This window comes from Channa argus, chromosome 7, assembly GCF_033026475.1.
Source record: "Channa argus isolate prfri chromosome 7, Channa argus male v1.0, whole genome shotgun sequence".
NCBI lineage: Eukaryota > Metazoa > Chordata > Actinopteri > Anabantiformes > Channidae > Channa > Channa argus.
The window spans coordinates 15,001,108-15,025,135 of NC_090203.1; the positions used below are offsets into that span (position 1 = coordinate 15,001,108).

General features: G+C 39.3%; 1 protein-coding gene across 6 annotated transcripts in view; it reads left to right on the top strand.

Moving 5' to 3' along the window:
• Nucleotides 1–24,028, top strand: part of ptprub (protein tyrosine phosphatase receptor type Ub) — a 142,281-nt gene that overhangs the window by 37,170 nt on the left and 81,083 nt on the right. For all 6 annotated transcript variants that reach the window (XM_067510088.1, XM_067510089.1, XM_067510090.1 and 3 more), the window contains exon 2: nt 3,787–3,918. In XM_067510088.1, coding sequence (XP_067366189.1) covers nt 3,787–3,918 — 132 coding nt within the window. The remainder of the gene's footprint in view (nt 1–3,786; nt 3,919–24,028) is intronic.

Genomic DNA, 24,028 nt, shown 5'->3' on the forward strand with positions numbered 1-24,028 from the left:
TATGCAAATACAAGGGATAAGCAGAGACTCAGACAATTTTCACTGCATATAACTGACAGTCTAATTAGATAGCAAGGCGGGGGATTATACAAGTAAACAGAGAAAGAGAGATACCAAATCTAATATGAAGGGCTACATGTGACACTAACAACTGATGTGAGCAGAGAGAGAGCCACAGCCCTGATTAACTGCACACATAAAACTTGAGAACATTTTTGCGTATACTCGCGAATGTGGCGGCAAATTGGAGTGTCTGGTAAACAAGTTGCCACCTTCTTTTATGTCCTTATGAAATCAAAGAGGAACTTTCGCATCCATCCTCTGCAGAGTGTGGCTCATCATGTCCACAGTGTAAGACTAAAGTTATTTTGGTTTTCAGAGAGGTTATGTGAATTTCTAAATGGAGGGATCGGCTTTTGTTCTCTCAAGTTTAAATTCACAGTAAATTGAAATTAGTGCTACAATGAGAGATCTCTTTCACTCGAGTCTGTAAGTTACTGTCCTCATTATGATCTGACCCTCTCCATCTCACTCCCTCCCAGTTTGGTTCACTCTTAGAGGTTCCTTATACAGTGCAGTGCTGCACAACACACAGGGCACCACAGCAGGTTTTGCAGTGCTGAACATTTCAACATGTTTTCTACAGTTACTGTATCCTTTAAACTTGTCCTTCCTGGTGTGCAGAATAGCAAAAAATATATGAATAAATAAAATAAAAATCAGATTGACCTGTTCCACCATTTTGTTATAGCCTGTTGCTTTCTGAAGAACCACCACCAGCTTCAATTTTTTGCTATACCATCCTGCAGCCTCACTGGCAGCTTCATGATATGATTTCATTAATTTGTAACTGCAGTATATTGCCATGAAAATAAGTAAATGAACCCACAAAGCCACACATCTTGGCAGTATCTTGACTTTGCACTGGTCATTGCACTAAATTATGCTGTAATTAGTCAGGTAACACACACACTCACACACACACACACAGAGACACTTGTTATCCTAAAAGAGTTAAGAATGGAGAATGTGCTTATCATGATAGATGAGCTGGATCTGTCCCTTGATGCATTCTGAGGAGATGACATTCCCGGGCAGTGCTGGCCTCGGATCCAAGTTTCTTTCTTCTGCGTTATGAGACTTTTGTTGGGGGAGTGTGCAGGCTTCATTTACCGAAGCAGCAGGGAATAATATACTGCCAGCGTTTGGATGTGTCAGGTCCCATATCTCTGGCTGTTCTATTAGAAATAGACCCCAGTGCAAGACAATTAACCCCTGGCCTCAGCAGCAGATCAGTGCAGTAACAACCCTGCACGGAACAATAAATCAAACCTACAGGGAGAAATGTACACTGCCTCCCCTGCTGGCTACTATCACCCATTGAACCGCGCTTACGTGATATTGGATGTGTTCTGTTGTTATCGTATAATCACTGATGGTGATGTAACGTGTTGGATGTAGGCAAGGGCACCCTGAATGTGTATTTGTGCTGCAGTGGATACAACATCTGGAGAAAGCTCAACACCTTTGACCAAGTGTAACCTTTTAATCCAAAGAGCAAGAACTCATCTTCTTCGGCATTAAAGAGTAGTTCTGGTGTGATTCTTAATGTTGTTCTTCAGTGCTAATTGAAATGTGTCTATAGACTCCAGTAAAGAAAACAGTATTGGAAGTCAGGCTAGTTGTGGTGGTTTCTTTAGGGGTGAAAAGCATTGTTTTTCTTTTGTTTGTTTGTTCAATTGAAGTGACATGTCTCAACTGTTAGACTTTTCTTGTCATGTATTTTGATACAGATGTTCATGTACTGCTTGAGGTGAGTTGTGAATGATAGAAAATGAGTGGCGAAAAAATTGCAGCAATTAGTGGTACCGCAATTTTACCAGTTTGTTGTAAAACTCTCACTTGTGTCCGCCATATAATTTGGCTTATACAATATCAAACCAGTCCAAGAGCCACAATAACCTGTTAATGGCTGGAAGCTGAGGCTGTCTTATACATTGATAGTAAAAATTTGAATTATAAATCCTCACTAAAATGAAACTGGCTGCATTCTTGTCTGCAGCCTGTCATATTGAGACCATTTGTTTAATGGCAGATTAGAGAAAGGAATGAGCAGCTATAAAGTGTGGACCACAGGGGTCACCTTCAGGACCTGGTTATGATTATTCCTATCATTAGCATGTCGCATCTCGTGCCGTCCTACTCCAATTATTACTGACACAGGCTCTGGTCTTATGACTGGGCTATTTAAACTGCCCACTGTTGGACTGTAATTCTCACACCAATGGACTAATGTGAAATATGGCAACAGATGCAGAGAGCAACGACTGAAGCACATTATTCAGGACCCAAGGGCCATTAGAGCCATAGCTATTACATATAATTTGAAAAAATTAGCTTTTTTGTGCATTGAATAACAGGTTTTGAGGTATTATGATAATCACTACATTCCCCAGGGTGCCTGCTTTCGTCAAATGTTATTACTATTTGTATTTGCCTTTGTGAACGGGCTTTGGGATATGTAGTCATGTTTGTGAATGTTTTATGGGAGGGGTAATTTTCCTCAGATGCAGAGGAAATTATCATTTTTGCCAGGGTTTGTGTTCCTTTGTGTGAGTCTGAAGTAATTAAACTATATTGCTTGATTTGCTGCTGGTTTGAGAGAATTTGTGCACATGTGAATATACTTCATTTAATATAGTTTTCATGCAAAAATATCAATCGGCAGCAGTGAAAATCCTGCGCACATAATTCTGTACTTAGTGTCTACTCCAGGGTTCCTATATTAACCCATAACACTGCAGTTAATATAGAGATTTTTTGCCGCTGTAATATAAAAGCAGAGCAGGATCAGACCTGTGGTTGAGGACCACTACAAAGCCTGGTTTAGTCAGATGCATTTACATGTTCAGAATCAATAGCAAACATGCTGTAGTCCTTAAGTGTACAGTTGTGGTCAGCATGGCTTTGGTGCCCATTTCATTGAAGTGCTGACATTGATTTTTGGTTCCTATTTCCATTAAAGGATGGCTTCACTGATTTTGAACTTGCTTATTTTGGTTCTAGGTTGAGTAGTACATGTACATAAATGCTGTTAAACTTCCCACTAACTTCCCCATGAAAATATCTCTCTACTTCTAGTTGAAAAAATGCCTCCAGATGGCATCACTTGGAGGAACCTTCAGTTTAGATTATGTCATCTTGCTGCTCATATTATGGAGTTTGTGCTCATGGTCAACTTGGTTTTCCACAGCTCTCCCAGATGACACCATTTGAACTCCTAATTATAAAAAAAAAACCTCCTCTGGGTGATCTCATCTGGAGGAGTTTTTCAGCTAGAAACAGAGGAATATTTCAATATAGTGAAGTGAACGGGAAGTTTGAAAGCATTAATGTACAATTACACACTAAACCATAGAAAATTGGTGAAGTCGCCTGTTAAATGTTGGAGGGAGATGACTTGTTTCAGTGAATTTTCTATAATAGGTTCTGAGATAAACAAAAAAAAGCCCAAATGAGCTTGCGTCACACAAGTTACATATTTACAAATGTCGACTGAAATAATGAGTTGATTTCTTCTGAAGTTGATTAGTATTTCAGGAAATCCAACAGTCACTGGTTTCATATCTTTGGACTGATGATTAGACAATATAAATATTTGAATAAAATCATTTATTATTCATGTACTAAAATTACAGCGTTAATAAAAGTGTGACCTATCTTAAATCTGTAAAGGTTGTGTTTACAAGTGATAACCGTTGTTTTCCTTCTTGCTTGTTTTTCCAGCTGCTGGATGCACATTCGAAGAGGATTCAGACCCCAGTTTGTGTGACTTCACCCAGGGAGAGGAGGATGACTTTGACTGGCAGCTGTTTCGGACATACAGTTCACCTTATGCCAGCTCTGACCTGCTGCGGGGTGAGTGGCCCTCCTTCCTACTCAAATGCTTTTCCCAGCTGCAGCCCTTTTGTGTTGTTCAGAGTCTGAGGCATGCAGATCTGTGATTGGACAGAGCTGACCAGGAGCTTGGCTTGCTATAGATCTTAAGCTGAAACACAGCAATAGTTCATGTAGCTCAAAGCCGGAGGTTTATATGAGACATCTGCAGTTGGTGTTTGCTTGGTTCTTTTTAAATTGTGTTAGTTTAGTGAAATAAATATATGAAATAAACATCTTTAAATGTGCCTGAGATATCAGAAAAATGACTGTGTGAAAATCTGCCTTTCTAGAAAAACAGCTTCCATTATGCGTCATCTTTAATGAAGCGCTCACGCCAGTTTTGTCTGCTTCCTGCAAAGCCCAAGGATAATTTTATGTTAACCAGTCTCACAGGACTAATGGAAACCAGCATTTCCCTGCCATCATCGTCTCTACTGGTGGTTGCCAGAGGGAGATGGCATGCATAGTTTATAAGGCACTCCTCCATCTCGGCATTAACAAATACCTACAGGGATCTGACAAAGAGAAGAGTGCTGTTTCAGCTTCTCAGCAGAAATATCAGTGACAGCATTGGGCTATCTGCTAAAATATTTCCACTGTGGAAACGTGCAGTATGATTAAGGAACCACATCCCTTAGGCATAACCAATCAACCAATCTGTGATATGTTAATGGGAATTTGACCAATCCATGAGAAAAACATGCCTTTAGTTGTTCATTGTACATGAGAGGAATGGAGAGAGGGAGAGCTTGAATGAATGATTGCAGAAGAGACAGTAAATGTGGCTGATTTACTGTGAAGATGGATAAGCTAAGAAGAACAGATGTAAAGATAAAAACGATGGGAGACAATCAGATCATTTAAAGGGAATAAATATCTGCCTCAGGGAATACCCCATCCCTTTGAAATGTAATAACTCGAGTATGCTTGGTCAAAAACGTCCTGGAGGGATAAACATTGGTATTTTTATAAAGTTGATTTTATTATGCAATTTTGATTCAAGCACTAAAATTCCTTCCTGTCTGCAGGCATCTATCCAAACAGAATCTTGAACTTGAGAAATCCCAAATTTAATCCTAAACTCTTAAACTACACCTCACTCACCTTCACATCATCAGCATTCATGTGAGAATCTCCCTGCAGACACCAGCCAATTCAAGGCAGGCGATAAGATAATTAATACTTTTCCCTTCGGGTTTAATTAAAACTTACTGCCATGGCATTTGCAGAGATTTGAGGCCTTCGGCGGTTCAGACTAGTACAGGTGGAATGAGGCAGGTACTGTAATATGCACATGACAAAACGGAACGAGAGCCAGCAAACATCAGCTCTCAATCGATGAGAACCAGTACACAAATACAGTTTAATTTATGATGCGATCATCCTTCAGGCCAGCACTAGAAGCAGCGTATTACTCATGTCCTTCATCTGATTTCTGTCACTGTATAGTGACAGGAGTGTTCCTTGTTTAGGTACATCTTGCCATTTTCACTGTGTTATTTAAGGTGGATAACCTTACTGCAGACATTTGCACTGGAAAGGTTTTTTCTCTTTTTCCCCTTCTCTCTGACTTAATCTTCCTGTGTTGACTTCTAACTATGTATCACGTTGGGCAGCCAAGGTGGGGGTATAACAAGAGTTTATGAGATAAGGCTATTTACATTGGACCGGTATTAACTTTGTGGGCCTGAGAAATTGGTGTCGAGGGAAGATTAGTAAACACAGCTGAGATAGCAGCAGCTTGTTGCTCCCAGGAGAAATTAGAAAATACAGTTCCCATGAAAGAGAAGAGCGTTGTGAAAAACAAGACAGAATGCAGTGAGATCTTAATAAGTGCAGCAATTTTTTTTAGCACATTGTCCATTACTGAATTGGATCGGAAATGTGTGGTGGCTGTTTTAATGAATGAATCAGGTTTGCAGAATGATGACCTTGTAAAAAGAAAAGTGTGTGTATGTCAAATGTACTTTGTTTTCTCAAACACAGACTCATTAGCTTGAAACTGATGGGTCTGCTAACAATCTGTTATAGACCATCGGGGAAACCTGAAGGGAAACATCCAATGAATATAGTTTAAAAACCGTTCAGAAAAACGTACTTTGCCTAAGGTGATATTATTGACTTGATGAATCTGTTGTTATTGTCATAAAGGGTCTGAGTTGATGAATTTCTGAGATAGCTTTCTTGACACCTTTTGATACCAGTCTTCCACTCAGGGAACATTTAAGGAATGTTGAGATAAAAGGCCTAATATTTACTTGGCTACTTCAGAAATATGATTTTTTTAATTTATTGATTCAATTTCAGAGATGTCTCAAATTGAATTGAATTAAGTAAACTAGCCATTTTATTATATTTGTTTAGTAGTAATTTAAATTTATTTTACTACAAAAGGTTTATGGGAGGAAAATTTACCTCTATGAATCACTGTGAAATCCCAAATGAGTATTAATCAAGATGTTAATACTGTTAACACTGTGCACTGTCCCTCACACCTACTGGAGACACGTATTGATCGTGCTGTGGATAAAAGGCAGAAAAATGACCTATGTTGCACAACAGCACTGGGCTACTGTGCTTTAGCATGGCACCATGTGGATGTCACAAGCTGGAGCTCAGCTCTGGTGGGAGAATGCTGTGAAAGCTGTTCATTTGGACAGTGTTGAAGATATGCGCAAACTGACATATACTTAGAGGAGAATTGACAACTAACAATGTCCAAAGTGCAAAAGACAAAAAAATTTCTGCTACTCCCTGTGCTTAAATTGGCCATATATATCATGGGCTGGTCCTGGTGCCATGACAACATAACTGTCTAACAGCAGAAAGAAATCCCTTAATTGGCAAAAGTCAGATTAATGCCACCAAATAATTCCAGATAATAAGAAGCGAGAGGAATGAAATTCAAGAACGAGAGGTCCCTCCTGGGCATTTCTATTTTGGCTTCTACTAATCTTAAGAACCCTTAAGACCAGGCTAATTATTTTTACAGAATAAAACAGGACAGTTGCTGAGATATTTAAACATCTTAAGCTGATCATTTTTTAAAAGTGTGACTTGTCCTTTAAGTTGCATATCAGTGACTAAATGAATTGAACTCTCTGTTCTGCAAGGTGTTCATTCCCGTTTATGTGCAACTAAGTACACAAATGTTGCTCAGTAGTCAGTACAGAAAATTTCTGACAGTACTGAAATAGTGTTAAAGTGTGCTATTTTTCTCCCCTCCACATGCTAGTCTTGCAAATACCTCTCACTCATTGTCACTCATTGACATCTAGTAAAAATAAAATATAAATTTAGGTCTGCAGCAGACAGTAATTCAGCTCCGTATTTAGTAGTACATCATATTGCAGCAAACTACAGAGGGATTGGTTGTCTTATCAATAGTAGCACAACAGATAAATACTGTCAGAGATATTCTTGAATAGACCTACATGAAGCATGCCTTTTAGCATTGCCATCAGGTCAGAGCCTGGTCGGTCAGCACATACCACAGCAGCAGGCACTGTATAATACAGAGCAAATTCATTTAATAAAGCTCACATGTATTCCTCCATCTCTTACTCCAGCATTCTCTTCCTCAACAGCTATGGAGGACAATGTCATATCTTCTGGCCTTTACTATCTGTCAACTCTCACCCCTACCTGGCCTCAGCTGCACACCGCAGACCAGCTGCACATTAGTGTGCACCCTTGTCATTGATAGTGATCATAGATTCATGTTTGTCTGTTAAGGGATGGGGAAGAGCGAGGAGACAGATATAGTGCATCTGCTCTAGGAGAGGTGTTGTTGTCAAAGCTGACAAGCCGTCCAGAATGGTTTAATTTCGCCCTTCTGGAACTCAACATTCACTATATACCCAATATATATTATTTCATTTAAAAGGTCTTAAGTTATTGTAGATTTGAAAATTTGCTTGATTTTATTCTTATAAATGTGCATTTTTAGATAGTTAGTATATGTTTGGATTTTTTTTATTCTGTTCCATGTCTGACTTTTAAATGCATTTTTAAAAGACTTTTGTGATTGGTTAGAAGTATGTTTATTGCAATGTGATTGGCTAACGTGTGCTATGGAGAAATGGACCTTGACTGCAGTGTCTCATTTTCTTACTGTTTAAGTGGCAATGACAGTATATGATTTTTTTGTAATTCAGCCTATGAGGAAATTATCTTGATTATTAATATATCTAGTTAATATTTTAACAAGACGAAAATTTATAATTTTGTGTGTGTTTTGAGAACTCACAGGTTTCATGTTACATCAGTTATACCCAATGGAATCAACAGTTACAAACTTTGAATTTCAAAATTCAGTAGCTAAAGCTTTTAGGACACTATAAATTATGTAAATTACAACTGTACACCTGAAAAATTGCACTTCTTCAAATTGCAATTTTACAAATTAAAGTGAGACTGTAAGAGTCTTGTTGATTAAGCCATTAGGCCTGCCCTGTAGACACCTGTAAAAGAAAAAAAACTTGTATTGAAACACATTTCATTGTTCATGTTTTGGAGCAAAATAATTGAGGATATGAAAGGAGCAGCTTGTAATCATGGTTGGGTAATTCTTAATAAAATGTCAAGCAATGCATCTGTTTTACGGAAAGACTTGGCTTTAAGGCCAAATCTGTGCAATGATGACTGAAATTATAGATGAGATTAAGTGGTCCGTTGTTTATTTCCAGGGATGGTTATGCATATTTTGTTCATGAAGAGAAGAAGAACCTTTTAACATCTTCTTGCTAGAGAGCTATATTTATCATTTAGCTTGGGTTACAGAGGACAATTGCTCCCTAGTAGAGAGTTGTGTCTGGTCATGCACCGTTGAAGAGTCTGTAGGGTTTTGTTACAGCCAAACGTTCCACCAGCTGATTTCACTTATTACCACACCTTCAGTCAGAGAGGGAGGAACTAATTAGGGAAATCAGCATCTGGAGTATTTGGTGGGAATATAAGCCTGCAGAGTTTTCCATGGTCCCGGACTGAAAACTACTGGCTCAGAGGGGTACAGTAATTGCCTACAACTCAATACCGCAAGGCAAAGGAGATCATAATTATTGATTACCTATGTCATATATACAAACCTGAGAGGGCAATCTCTTTCTAAAGCCTCTTGGAAATGTCTATCCCTAAATACAAACTATTCAAATATAATTATTTGAATAGTTATTTAGGGAAAAGGGCATTTACTTCCTTTGTGCCTTCTCAAAAAGGTAATCATTAATGTGAATGATAAACACATTTGGGAATGTCTTCCAGAGTAGACGCTGTGCCGATCCCCAAAGCTTGCAGACTAACTGTGACCGGTTCTTTTGTTCAGTTTTTTACTCACCCACACACAGACACCCAGGTGCTTCGTGCGCATGGTAATGCAGCCCCCCTTTTGGCTGTAGTTTCCATCTCATTAGTGTCGCTTTAGAGAGAGAGCTTGAGGGCTTTTATGTGTAAGGTTGCCGGTTTAACAACATAATTGAGAAGCACTCTTGGCTTCGTAGCCAGATACTGTCTAGGTGAATCACTTTATCTCAGGTACTGTAAGATGATGTGAATGAACACTTTAAGCACACGGGTTCAAGTTATCGAAGAGACCATGTGGGTGAACGTTGCATTGAAGTTGGAGCATCTTTAGAGCATAAATTGGGAATTTTGTATTTTACTTCGACGTAATTGGCTGCATTTGACAGACTCGAGTGGCTGCAGATTTATTTAGTCTGCTTTTTTTTTTTTATTATGCCCTTAAAACATTTCCAGCACAGTTTGCACAGGAATAAATTATGAAGCTGAACAGGAGGGTTAGCAACGAGCGTAGCATTGCAAATTTTATTCAGACAATGACATCGCAGAATGCTAATGAATTTACAGGTAAGTGTTTACCAGGTTTACACTCTGAGTTTAGAATGTAGACATACCGTGAATGTCTAATGCCACTGATAGGAATTTGTGATGTTATTTGGTCATAAAACCAAACATTGAACAAATTGAACCCAATAGTGGTGCTGCTACAATGATTTAATAGAGCCAAAAGGATTAATCCTGCAGAGGCCAAAAATGTGTGTTTGTGCTAATTTGTTAAACACAATAGTCAAGATATTCTAATCTGGACCAGAGTGGTGGTTTAGTTTTCTAAACACTAGTGTTGGTGTTGCTCATGTTGATCAAAAATTATGTCAGTTCCTTCAAACACAACTATGAAACAACATTGTGTTGTCATTGCACTTGACAAACTGACCCTTTATAGCGTTTCAATGTTTCGACCAACAAGAGAAAAATAAGTTCTATAGTTAATTATTTTATTTAAAAAATCCAAATATGTACTGTACAAATGAACACAAACGGTGCGCAGAATTGCAATTTTAGGGTGTGTTCACATCTAAACTGTCTCCATTATTGACCTTTAATTTTAGATATTTCTAATAGGAGTCTAATGTGTGTAAAGTTTATATTGATTTGCAAAGTGAACATGAGTTCAGAGCACAGAGCTTTGCTCACAGGAATACTTCCAAAACTGTCCAGAATTTCAACGTAGGCTCTCTGTTACGTTTCTCATAAGCAAAAGACTAATAGAGTTAAAATGTCTTCGTGAGTTACATGTAAACACCTGCATTAACTTAAAACACTTCTAACCTGATTTCTGGCTGTGGATGTGTTCATTAGATTTGAGAAGATTTCTCTCTTCTTCTTTTTTCTTTTAATAATCATACACTCCCTCTGTGGTGATATGGATTAAGCTTTGTATGTGTGCCTAATGTTTTTTTGGATAGTTACCAACCTCTGTGCATTCCTCTCCTCCTCTGTGCTCAGACTTTTCTCCAACTCTTTCTGAATGTTCATAGATCACAAGCTTGTAGGCCTCACAAGTTTGTTTGAAAACAGGACAGATGGATTCCAAGTATTTCTTAAAATTCTCTTTGTACATAGGCCTGCAATTAGCATTCTCACTACACATTTAATTAGAAAAATAGCAAAGAAAGTGTGCAGAAAGTTAAAGGCTTCATTCACATCACTGCAATTCATTTGTGGATGGGCTCCACTATATAGAGGGAAAATATATATAGTATATATTATATATTAAGGTAATAGAGTCAAAGTGACTCTGATCTTTTCTGAGTACTTGAACACTGGGAGATGAGATATCAGAACAAGATGAATACAGATTTGTTATTTTGTCAACATTTCTACTACATTTTTTATGGATTAAAAAGAAAAATGCATATTTTGACAGCTCTCATGGCTGGTGTCTTGGCTGAGAGCAAAATAGTTAAGAACGGTAGTCACAATCAATTATTATCTTGCTATCTTTAGCAGTTAATCATGAACTAAAAACCTTGATTTGATCGATTACTACTGCGTCATGAATACCGTTTTCCCTTGAACATCAGCAGTCCTTGACCACTAAAAATTTTTCACATTTTTAAAATAGAACACTCCACACAGATGCTCACTCACTGAATAGCACTGGGGTTTGAGGGAGACTCGGCCTCGGTCAGAAAGAGCAACAATTTGTGATTGATTTATTAGCTTTCGTATTTATTTTAATTTAATAATAAAAACTACCTGAGAAGCTGTGCGAGCATAGTGGAGCAGTCCCAGGTTAGCACCAGTTTAAGTACCTTTAACTGTAACTTTAACTGTCTGATTTCCTCTGTATGCTTGCTACATGTTAACTTGCGTGTATAAAGTTTTTGGGTGGAAAATAATACTTAGATTGCGTAGTTTGTGCATTACTTCGTAGTCATCTGTGGGTTGTATGTGACTCAGCTCCCATAAGATCAATATCACTGCTGCCTGGGTCAAGGCACTGTAATCAAGCACTGGTCAGATTTCAGATACTGGCAATGTGTTACTGGGTCTGATGTGTTGGATTCTATTTGGACTTTTTTCTACACTTTATGGCACTCTAAAGCTGCTTTAGCAAAGTAATTCAAACATTTTACAAGCAAAAATGAGCACACATCCCTACTTATAAGTAAAAACGGTTTTAACCTAGCCCTTGTCCAATCTCAAGAGTTATTTTATTGGATGGGTTAGCAGTTTTCAGTTTACATGCATTAACATTCACTGCTAATCTACGATGTAAGTTTTACTCTTAAAAATAAACATATACAAGAGATCCTCCATCAAATTTACTTGCGTATGAAACTGAATGTGAGAGTCATCTGAAAAAGTGCACTTCAGGAGTGGCTTAGTGCACACACCTGGCTTTACTGAGAGTGATGACATAGTGGCATCAACAAAATGGAAATGCAGCTGTGTTGCAGAAAAAGAAAACACAATGTCGAGGGAGAGCAGAGGATATCTGCTGCAAAAAACGGAAGTACCCACTCAGTAGAAGTTTTATCAGCGGATAAATAAGGCCTCCGCAGAAAATTATACTTGGCGAAATGCTAATGTAACCTGTGTCAAAGTGCAGCAGCTCTTTAATGAAAAAGGTGGGTTCCTCCTGCTTTACTAAAATTTGACACTGAAACAACCCCCTACAGATCAGAACGTTGGGCTTATTATTACCAGCTTGCTGACTTGCTGTTTGAATGGCATTATTCTCCTGTGTATGCTTTATTTTCATTGTTGAGCTTTTCTAAAGGGAAACAAAATGTTACAGTGATCTCTTGTGGGACTGTGAAGCTGCCACCATCTGCTTAGAAATGCAGTGCCCTGTGTCCCTCTGGGACCCTAGTTCACACTTCAGAGCTCCCTCTGGGAAAAACAGTTGTGACTTGAAGGATTCACAAAATGGCTTCTCCTGCACAACTGCACTTACAAAGCATCTACACTATATAACCTACCTACACTATGCACCCTCACACTTTCAAACATAAAGCATAAAGCATACTGTGTGCTAACAATTCTGTCAAAAACAATTAGGGGCCTTTGTTTTAAAACATGCCCTTTTTTATGTATCGCCTCTCACTTTGGCTAAATAGGCAAAGGCTGCATTGAGGACTGAAACTCCTGTCTATGTTCTAAGTGTCCCCGCCATTATCTGGGTGAAAAGCGCTAGATAATGGCATAGATAAACATCTATCTAACTGGCATGAGCAGAATTTGTATGCGCCCATTGATTCTCTGCTGTGAGACTTAATGATTTCAGTGTGTTTTCTCCATAGACATAGTGGGTGGCAATCCAGTTGCCAGGAGGGGTTCTGAGTATAGGTTATTTCATCACGATTTGTGGGAATAACATTGATTTGAGATGTAGGATCCTCTTGAGTCAGCATCTGCTCGGAGACTCATAAAGTGCCAAGAGGGTCCTTCAGAGAATAAAGGAGTTGGGACAAAGCATTATGTTCTTCTTCCTCATGTTCCCTCTTAATTCCTCATCCTTTGCCGCCATTCTCATTCACATACTTCCTCTCAGGTGCAATTTAATTCAGCTGTGTTACTGTAATAACTCTTGTCGTGCACAACATTCTGTCAGTAATTGATATGTAGGCACTGCTTCTGGGTGGAGCCATTTGCATTAAATCGTGTTAACTGATATGATAATGAATGTGAAAGGCCTGATGCAAGCAGAATGACTAACAGGAGATGGATGGCTATTTGAATTATACACAATAAGTAATATATTATATCCAGTCTCAGGGGTCCACGGCTCTGCTTGCATTTGTTGCCAGTCTTTTACTCGGTTCAGCCCGAGACGCTTGTGTATCACACCTAAAATCTCTTTCATTATCTTCCTATTCTTAATGCCTCCTTATTGTTGATATCCGATGACGAGGAAAGTGAGAAATACATAGATCTATATTTCAGAAGCTAAACTAAATAAAACGTGGCTTACTCTGCGCTGTGTTAGGATGGTGAAGTTTATGATCTAAGAGACAAAGTATCTGCCCCTATCATTGTCTCGTATGTGCCAACCTATTTAGTATGCTGTTCGTCACTGTACTTTAACCAGACTGTTGATAATTAGCTTCTCAAGCTTCACCAAACTTTATCATTCTCTATTAACACATATGGAAAGCTCATTGCCTTTCAAATGAGTTATTACTATATGAAAGGCTTGGATAAAGTAGAGACACCACAGTCGAACAAAAAACAAAGACGAATTAGCTGCCTAGAACTCGCTGATTGTATTTAAGTTTAAAACATTTTCTGCTCAATGTTACAGTATCATACCTAAAATGAGAATGGGAATGCCTGATCCTTTCTTGTACATTATATTATATATCTAAAATGTTAGGAGTTGACGTGACTAAAGGATTTCATGAATCCTGTGAAAAAGCACTATAAAAATAAATTTATAATCTTAAATTAATTTAAGTTAATTTAATTAATCTTTTAAGCAGGTTCTAAAAACATTTAAATCATCTACATTCATCTGTCTTTTACAATACATTCATTCAAGGCTTTCTTGTGTAAGGATTTTAAATTTAGGTATAAAATGGAGCATCGTCATTGCATTCAAGTATCTGTCTCTGTTGTATTCCTCTCTCATAGTTACGATTTTCTGCAGCAATTGAACCTTTACCCATGTTGCACAAAGCATAATCGGGGCATCAAAAGACTACATATTTCTCTAAGTGGAAAAAAACACATAAATATGTTTTTACAAGGATGGTGAATGCGGTTGGGACGATTGCACAGGTGAAGATAAATTTACTGTATTTTAGTTTTCCACCTTGTATAACTCTAACCTTAAAGTGTGTATATTATCTATGTCCAATTGTATTTCACATGGAAAACAGTGTAAAAAACATTTTAGAACCCTCCATATCAGTGGCTCAGGATCCATGTGAACAATTAACATAATGTCCTCTATGCAAAAGAGCTAACATGAGGCAATGAAGTGAGTAATCGACTATGGCCATGTGGATGATTTGATGTCCAGTTTCATCACATAACTAAGTTGATAAATGGACCGATCTCGCAAATCCATGTATAACTTAAAATCTGCCAGCACTTAAAAGTAAAACGTGATATAGAGAACACCATCTCTTCTCCCTAATTGTAAAGAAAAGAACATTTTCTTCATGGCTGAAGTAATAGAGCCCATTATGGCATATTATGACAGGCTATTCTCGAGATGTAGACCTTACTTTTCGTCTTCATCTTCTCCTCCAAACACAGAAAAGAAGAATTAGATGAGGAAGGCTTGGTTTAGATGGGATTACTTTTCTGTCATTGGAGAGTGGAGTGTGATAACATGGCTGAGAAGATTATATGTGTGAGAAACAAAGGAGCCCCTCCAACGCTGGACATGCTGTAGAGCATTTTTCCAGCTCTGACTGTAAATGTCAGGCTAGACGGAGAGTTTGGGAATAAACAGGATAGAGGTTACAGCAACTTTTGAAATGAGAAATATTCATTTTAAGGGGAGTCTTTTGTGCTTTTATGGCATCTGTAGGATTACTGCACTCGATTCCTCTTTCACAGTCCCAGTCATTACTGCTTTACTGCCTCCATCAAATCTCCTCAGTACCTCCTACTGTCAGAAATATTGACTGCAATTATAGAGTTTGAATGGCATAAAACGGCAACTGTCTTTTGCGATCGTGATCAAAATGTGGCTGAGAATGCCTTTACTGGCCACAGCTTGAAGTCTCACAATTGCTGTAAAAAACTGAAAACTCTGAATATGTGTAGCACAGCAAAAAACATCAGAGACGCCACTGAGGTAGCTCAGTTGTGGTACTGTGGTCCCCACTTTCTCTGTGTTGTTTGTAATCGCAGTGAAGAGCATGTCCCTCTGAGGAACGCTCCCAGGTTGTTACAGCTAATGACTGCTGGGGGTTGAAATGCTGTCTGACAGCATTTGCTCAGATATTAATATCAGACAGTGGGAAAGAGGATGGCACACGCTGCAGATTGGTTCCACACAAATGCAGCATGTGTTAATAATCTTGACACGGGAAGCAGGATGCACAGCATCGCGCATGCATACAGTCTGCTGACTTATGTTTTGCATATACTGTAGGGTAATTGAATTATAGTAGGAAACGTGAGGCAGCCATGCTTGTTGAATCATTTGCTTTAACGTTATGTCAGATTATGCGAGTGTGAGGCAAAACCATAAACTGAAATCAGGAAGCTCTGCATCAGTTTTATTGTGACAGTACAATTATGAAGTTCCAGCTCCCACTGCTATGTGGGCTGCTTCATTGTCACCTTGCTAAGGGCCATGCACTCTAAAGGGAGCAATAGAAAAAGCCATAATCATAACTTCAGCCGAAGCCCATTCTTTTATACTGTTTGCTTGTAATGTTTTTCATTGCAGAGAAAACAGGGAATTTCAGAATCCAACTTGTGGGAAACATAATGTTTCAAAGCCTTTCTCATGAACATGATTTCTGCAGGGAGGCGCCGCTGCTCCTCTCCGCTCCTCTCATCTTCTGATGTGTTCTCTTTGAGGTGGCAGGGACGGTCTGTGATGCGCAGCTGGATGCCCCTTACACGGCTGCACAACGCTCCCACAAACAGCTGTGGGATTTGCACATCGCTTAACCTAATTTATTTCAGGCTTCTTTGGAGCAGATGACTCGTCCCTGCTCAGAATCACATGCACTCAGTTTTGCGCACACACACGCACTCAGTTTTCCATTTCATCAAGTCTCAGACTGTCTTCAAACTGAACATTTGCACCTGTATCTCTACTCCTCTATAACTTATCTCTAAATCATTTGCTCACTCTCTTTTCCCTGTTTTTTTTTTTTTTTTTTTTTTTATCAAAACAGTTCATCCTTACCTAATTTTTTTGAGTCTCATTTCACACCCAGCTCGAGCATGATATTGAGAATGACATGACATGGGAGTTTCTGAGCTCTGCTTGGTGCATTATAAATGCCTACACTCACACAGACATGCTGCAGCAGACTCGGTGTGCTAGTCTAAGATCATGACTGCAATTCTCTGGAGAGGCAAGCTGTCTGTAACAGGGCAGAAGCAGCCCAGCATCAGTTACTGCTGCCCCTGCCTGTGCTTATTGCTGTAGGCATGTATGCCTCTGGGTGAGAGGGCGTCTTCTTATTTCTTTCTCAAATATATGCCAGTATGTCAAGACACTCCATCTATAGTGTCTTGACATACAGTACTAGTAGTACACATCACAATGTGTACTTAAACTGTCTACACAGTGGAACTTCAGGTGCTCGATTTACTTTTTGTGTTTCCTGTCTTTTCCTACTCTGTGTCAAGAAAAGTTCTTTAAAAAGCACTCACGCACACAAGCACGCACACACAAAGCCAAACTTGCTGCAGAATACAGCCAGCCAATTAGAGACTAATCTAATGATGCACAACAATTTCCACAATGCACTGGCCCATCTTTTTTAATTGAATTAGGAGGGAAGCAAAATAAAGCAGATATTTCCTCCACATTTCTCAGAGCTTGATTACAGAAAGCCAAGATTGTTAAAAATTCCAGCAGCTGGGTCAGAGTTGTGCTATCTCCTGCTACGATTAGAGGGCCAGATAACCAAGATTTATTAGCCAAACATCCCAGCAATTAATTAGTAAGCAGGGCTAGACTAATCCTGTTTCCACGGGCTTTAGCGGGTCGAACCTCCTTACACTAGCAGGCAGCAGAAGAACACTTCAGAGATGAGGCGAATTGGGAAAGGCTTAAATAAGCTCCTACATATAAGCGGGATAGAATAATTACTGCATCTTTCCTGTCTTTGTGAGTGAATGTGTGCCATTATGTGTATATACAGTGAGTTTTGCAATAATACCCAACACCATATTATAATATTAACCTATCTGGGAGCAAGTGGATGGACACATGGCCCAGACCTGGTTGTTCACACTGGCAAAATGCAGCTGTAAATCTTCTCTCTTACGTCTTAAATGCGTTAAGGTTTAGCCCACTCATCAGTTCAAAGGCTTGTCTGTAATGCTGCTGGCTTTTGGGATCCACCTTTTTTTTCCTTCTCTGCACCTCTGCTATGCTTCATCTCATGTAGACTTTAAACCCTGAGAGGCTCGGCAGGTCAGAGCACCACACGGAAACGTTACAGTCCACTCTCTTTTGGGCACACTTGGCATTTGATCTCATAAAACCTTTAGCTTTTTAAGCGCAACATGCATCAGCAAGCAGATGGCTGAGAGGCTTTGTTTTGGTTATAAGTAAACCACCTACTTTGGGACTATTTCTGTTTTTCAAAGTCAATCAAAAGCAGAGCAGAATTTAGCAAAAGGTGCAGGCTGAAAATCTGTGGTCAAATTGTAATAAAGAGCAGTTTAACTGATGGAGACCCGATTTACCAGGGCTGTGGTAATGTATAGTCATAGCTTATTATGTAGCTATTGGAAGTAAAATGATGCCCAAGCATATGGTACGAAACCCTTGAGGAAATTTAAACGTGCTGTCATTATGACCCACAAAAGTTGATGGGCAAATCACTGGCATTTGTGCCAGATCTCTGCCTCACTCCACTTAAAATAACTACATTACACTTTTTTAAAACTGGTGTCTACATGATATAATCAGGCACATTTTCAGCCCTGTAGCTTTGTCAGGTTCCCTAATTTCAAACTAGACTGAGTCGTGTTGCATCTCTTACCACAGCAACTAGAAAGAGACTGGATTACTGCAAACAGAATCGTTCTCTCTCCACCAACTCTGTTTAAATATAAATAATCCTTTGGTTAAAGTTAGACTCTACCTCACTGAGACGCTGGATTGAGTTAATTACACATTTTAAATAAACAGTGCAACTGTGCCGTTCTCATATGGCATTTTATATTTGAAATTCATCCCCCCACATGCCTCACACAACTAGAACGTCATGTCAATTTACATAAAATATGTTAAAATGATAAAAGTTATGTCTACATGACATTTGCAGAATAATGCACACATTGCCACATGATATGAAATTCTGTATCTTGAGTATATTGAATCTTTTCTTATTAAGGGTTATTGCACTGATAGTTGTGTCTTAGTGAAGTTTACTTTGTTAGCTCTAGGTGTGAAAGTAAAGAGGTACATATTTGTGTATATTTACTAAAAAAAAGTACATAAAAGCTTAGGTGCACTACTCTGGATCAAAAAGCGGTTCAAACAAAGTCCAAAAGCACGAGCCAGAGCTCTCAACGTGCACTTGTTCAAACCTGCGAAACTCAGGTCTTCATGGCTTAACAAAGTTATTTTTCAAGCACTATACTTCTTGGCTGCATATACTGTGGTGCCAGCTGGTGGATCCTTCAGTCTCTGTCCATCTGGCTCTATTGTTGATTGCAGACAGACTGGTTGATGAGTGCAGCCTGAAAGTACAGGCAGAAATAGGGCCCTGAGCTCGCAGGAGCTCCCTAAGGCTGGGGCTTGGCAGGGCTTTTCAGAACTGCTCTCTCACAAACCCTCTGAATGCGAGCACAGCAGTCTCCACGGTTGCCTAATGGCCGTGCTGCTGCTCTTCAGAGCTTGGCAGTTGACAGTTTCTGATCCTTTTTAAGCAAGAGGTGCAGATAAAAGCCCTGGCAGACAACGAAGAGAAGTAGAGTCTGAGTTGTCTGTAGAGATTTGAAAACTAGAAGACTCCAGGTTGAAAAAAAGGTTTTGTGTGGTGTGATTTATTGATTATTAAAAAATGAGCTTTGTAGAAAAAAAAAACTACAGTCAGAGCCTTTCCTAAAATGCTGGTGAGGGCTACACCGGCATTCTGTTAATTTATCGCTTTTCAAACTTTGTGTGCATGAAATTCCCTCTTGACTTGCTGACAACAGAAAATGGATCCTCAGAATACTGACAGTACAATCGGAATGCAATATATTTATGTTCAGAAGTGATGTTTTCTTATTTCTCCACAGGCCATTTACGGGTACACACTGTATCATCAAAATGCAGATTAAGTAAAAACTATTTGTTTCATAAAAATATCCATAGCCGCTGCACAATTCTCTGCACCAGTCCATTTTAGTATCATGTTGGAGGACAGTCGTTCCAATACTGGACCCTACCCAGTCCACCATATCTGACCTGCTAAAACTTAATCCCTTAAGGCACACAGAAATGAGAAATCAAGAATAAGACAGTAAAACAATATTTAATCTTGGGAAAAGAATATTTAAATAAACTGGAAGGAAAGCAGAAGAGCAACAGATGAGAAGCAAACGAGGGAGGAGAAAAACAAGAGAGTCATGAGGAATATCGAGTCCATGTTTGTTTTCCATGTGTCTGTTTTAATCACTCCTCACTGTATTTAGTGTGCATATCCGCGTACCTAAGGCAGTGTGATGAAAACAAAGTCGCAGTGAGTGCTTGGCTTTGCTGCCTGGCTGCATTTCTGTCTTTCTCTTTTTTTTTATGAACTATTTTTTCTTCCACTCTCCTAGTCTCATCAGGACAAGGATGTCACACCACAGACAGGCACCACAAAGGAAAAAAAAAATCTCTCTGCTCTCAGCCAGCAAAGGTAGTAATCGATGGGAGGTTAAACAAAAAGAGCGGAAGAAAAGCACACTTTCTGCCAAGCTTTGGAAATCAGAGACCGCTTTCATTGTGAAAAAATAGTGTCTCAACTGGCTCAGCATTTCTGTTGTATACAAATGTGATTTTGCGGCAGTGGGAGAGTAGGGATGCTACAAGAGCCGATACTTCAGTACCAAGTCAGTACTAAACTTCTGAAATGTCAGTGTTTCCCAAACCCAGTCCTCAGAGATCCCTCCCCAGCTAGTTTTCTAACTAACCCTACCTAATGACTGCTCAAACCACTGCAATTGTAAAATACCAATTTGCTTCGTCTTCCTCCACTCCATCCTCATTTAATATGGTACCTTCCACCTTCTGATTGGCTTTATAAACCTAATCTGGGTAATATGCATTGGGTGGTGTAGTGAACAAGCAGGGCAGGGGTCCCTGAGAACCAGGGGCTGGAAATCCCTGCTTTACTGGTGAAGTGGTGGCATTTTAGTAGGGGGTGACAATTTGCCATTTGTGCCTGTAGAGTGACATCAATGCAAATGATATTTCCAGTTTGGTTTCTAGGTCGTTTTACCTACGATAGAAAATTTAGCGTCCATTGTTGCTGTAATTAGTCGTCACAGTTTCCATAGTTTTCCATTATGCTGCTACACAACCACATAGACACACAGCAGGTGTTTGCTTACAAACAACAGGCATTTCTCATCAACTGACAAGCACAGTCACTGAGCAGCTTATTGCACACTCATTTGCATAAAACATCATGAGAGTACAACAGTATGAATATTTAATTCCTAATTTTGTGTATATGTAAAAACATATTTTTAACTACTGTAGCTATCCTTTGCTGATGTTAACTGTGCTCAGTGGTTAAGGCTGTCATTTCATTTCAGTATGAGCCTTTTATGCAGTGGAGTTTGGACGTTCTCCCAATGTCTTTGTGGGCTACATCCCACACTAAAATGCCAGGTGCAGAGCAATGCTGCTCTGTGGTTAGGATGTATATATGCATTGGATCAATAAATACATCCATCCTTTATCTATACCGCTTATCCTGTTAAGGGGCACAATCCAAGCTGTCAATAGGTGAGAGGCAGTGCACAACCTGAACAGGTCGGCAGTCTATCACAAGTCTTACACATTGAGACAGACAACCGTTCACACTCAAACTTACATCTACTGGCAAGTTAGAGTCACTAATTAACCTAACTGCATGTCTTTGGATTGTGGGAGGAATACGGAGTACCCTGAGGAAACCCACGCAGGCACAACGAGAACAAGCAAACTCTGTACAGAAAAGACTTTCTTGCTGTGAATTACTTTGGTGAGTCAGTTACAAAGGCACTGGTGGACTGGCTTGTTTTATTTGCTCAGGATTGGAGAGCAAACACATACCAGAACCCCAATCGTGATCCATCCGTACCTGGCAAGGAACCAATTTGGGGTCAAAGAATTTTACTTTTTCTTTTGTAACAGAATAAAACATTTAAAACTAGTACTACAGTGCCGTACGTCCTTGCAAAGCAGAAATCACAGTTACAGTTGTTAGATACCCCTTATAATACAGGTGAAAGCAATTCTACTTGCGAAGCTTGAAGCAATGAAAAATGACTGAACAAATGAAAAATATGTGTCTCAGGTACAAGTCCCCAGTTTTTATATTTACTATATCTTCAGCAGAACGATGTGGTGCGAGGCTTTTTTGACACTAAAACTCCCTAACTCCCTAATTGACAAAAAATATCAGATATGCACTTAATATTTTTATTTCCATGTTTTTCCACATTTCTTTCAATTGTTTAAGGATTGATTGGTGCACTTTTAATGACTTTCACACTACCAATGTGACTGAAATAGAAATCTCAGTCAGTCCTACCACCTCCACCTGCTGTGCGTGACCTACAAATCTAGCACCCTGAATACAGGTACTTTATGAGTAATATTTGGTGAGAAAGAATTAACTAATTTTAATGATTTTGTGTTCATCATTTCCATCTTTGGGAATGACTCAGAAATATCTGCCGTGTTCAAGATCAAGGTCAGGGCTACAGTAGCTGTCAAAATGATGAGCGGTTCTTACTGAGATAGAACGTCTGCCCACCAAACAGGGGGGATTGACAGTTAATCACAGGCACATTACACCTCTGGGATGGGCAGAACGGCAGCCTCCTGCCTTTGGCTCCAGCCTGCCTGTCATTATGATGACTCTGCGGCCTATCAGTGTCTGCCTCAGATTTATCTGTCCTGCACTAGACTGTGCCCTCATCTTTCGCTGAGCCTGGCACCTGTCCATCCATTAGCCACTAAAGTCCTTCTCCAGTGCAGTGGACATAATCTCTCTTTCTGTACAGCACCATTTTCACATGGCAGTGCTATTGTTTACATCAGTAAGGAACTAGAACAAAATAAGTGCTACACAATGTTAGTGGACGTGGGCACGTACTCGTATAATAGAAATCTGCAGAGACAGAGAGGCATTGCCATTGTTGGAGTACTGTAACTGTGTTTACATCTAGTAGAGAAAAATCCGACTAAGTTTATTGGGACTGAAGTACTTTGGGAGGAATAATGTGGGTGGAGAAGTTTGCTGATGACACCAGTGAAGGCCCTTTTAACGAATCAGAGTAATTACTGAGAAGCATGCTGAAGCCCATTTAAGCTACATCTGTGGACACTTCTATGACACAGATTTTAATATTAGGTGTATATGTGTGTTTATAAATTGTGTGTTTAGGTGTCGCTGTGGAGAGTTGTAGAGAGTAAATGAGCAGATTGGATATAGGGTTGTTTTGCTTGAATAGCTTATTATATTGATTTATCACTGTTGAATCTAATATCCTGGGATATAACGTGCCTAAAGCCATACAGTTAAATCACTACAATGTTGACTATTAAAGGAGCTTTAGGAACTGCAGTTCTCTTTCAAGTACATGTACCATGACAATTATATTTCTTTTATTAATAAATAAATCTTGTCAGCAATCTTGTCAAGCACGTCAGCATTTGCCAACTGCCATTCATTTCCTCTGGTGTCCAACTCATTAGCCTCTTGTCACGAGAGATGACCAAACCATGGCTTTCGTTATTATGCGGTTACGCCCTCCATCCCTGCAAGCCTCTCACTTTACCACAGGGGCATGTCACCATGCTGACATGTTAATGGGATCAGTGATTGATAACAAGGAGCTAATGAAAATCTAATCAGAAAACTAGTCTGTCCCTAGATTGTCCGCGCTTCTAAATGGTGCAGATACAAAGCAGCTCCGTCTCTCCTATGTATCCAGTAAGGAAAAACAAAATCTATCCCAGGTCTCATTAGCTGATATGATTTGCAGTGCTTTCCAAGAAAAAAAAATCATAATCATTCATCTATTTATTCACTCATTCATTTTCTCTACGTCTTTAATCCTTTTAGTGCTTAGAGGGAAAGGAATTAGGAATATAGTGTAAAAAAGGGGGTGTGGGGTTGGTTCTTTTGCAGTTTTCTTAATATTGCAGCTTTGTTAATTTTAAATTTTACCTTCAGAAAATGTAGAAGGGGCATGGACAAATTATTGGAGGCCCATTAATTTGTTCTATTTTATCTTCCTCCAAGGATGTTGAGAGGCAGGACAAAGAGTAGGTCGAATCTAAGGCCGAGATAATGTTTTAAGCATCCCAGCAGAGGTCTGGTGGATCTACACACAGAGTATTAAAACCGGACTCATTCGGTAGTTGAGGAGATGAAGAAAA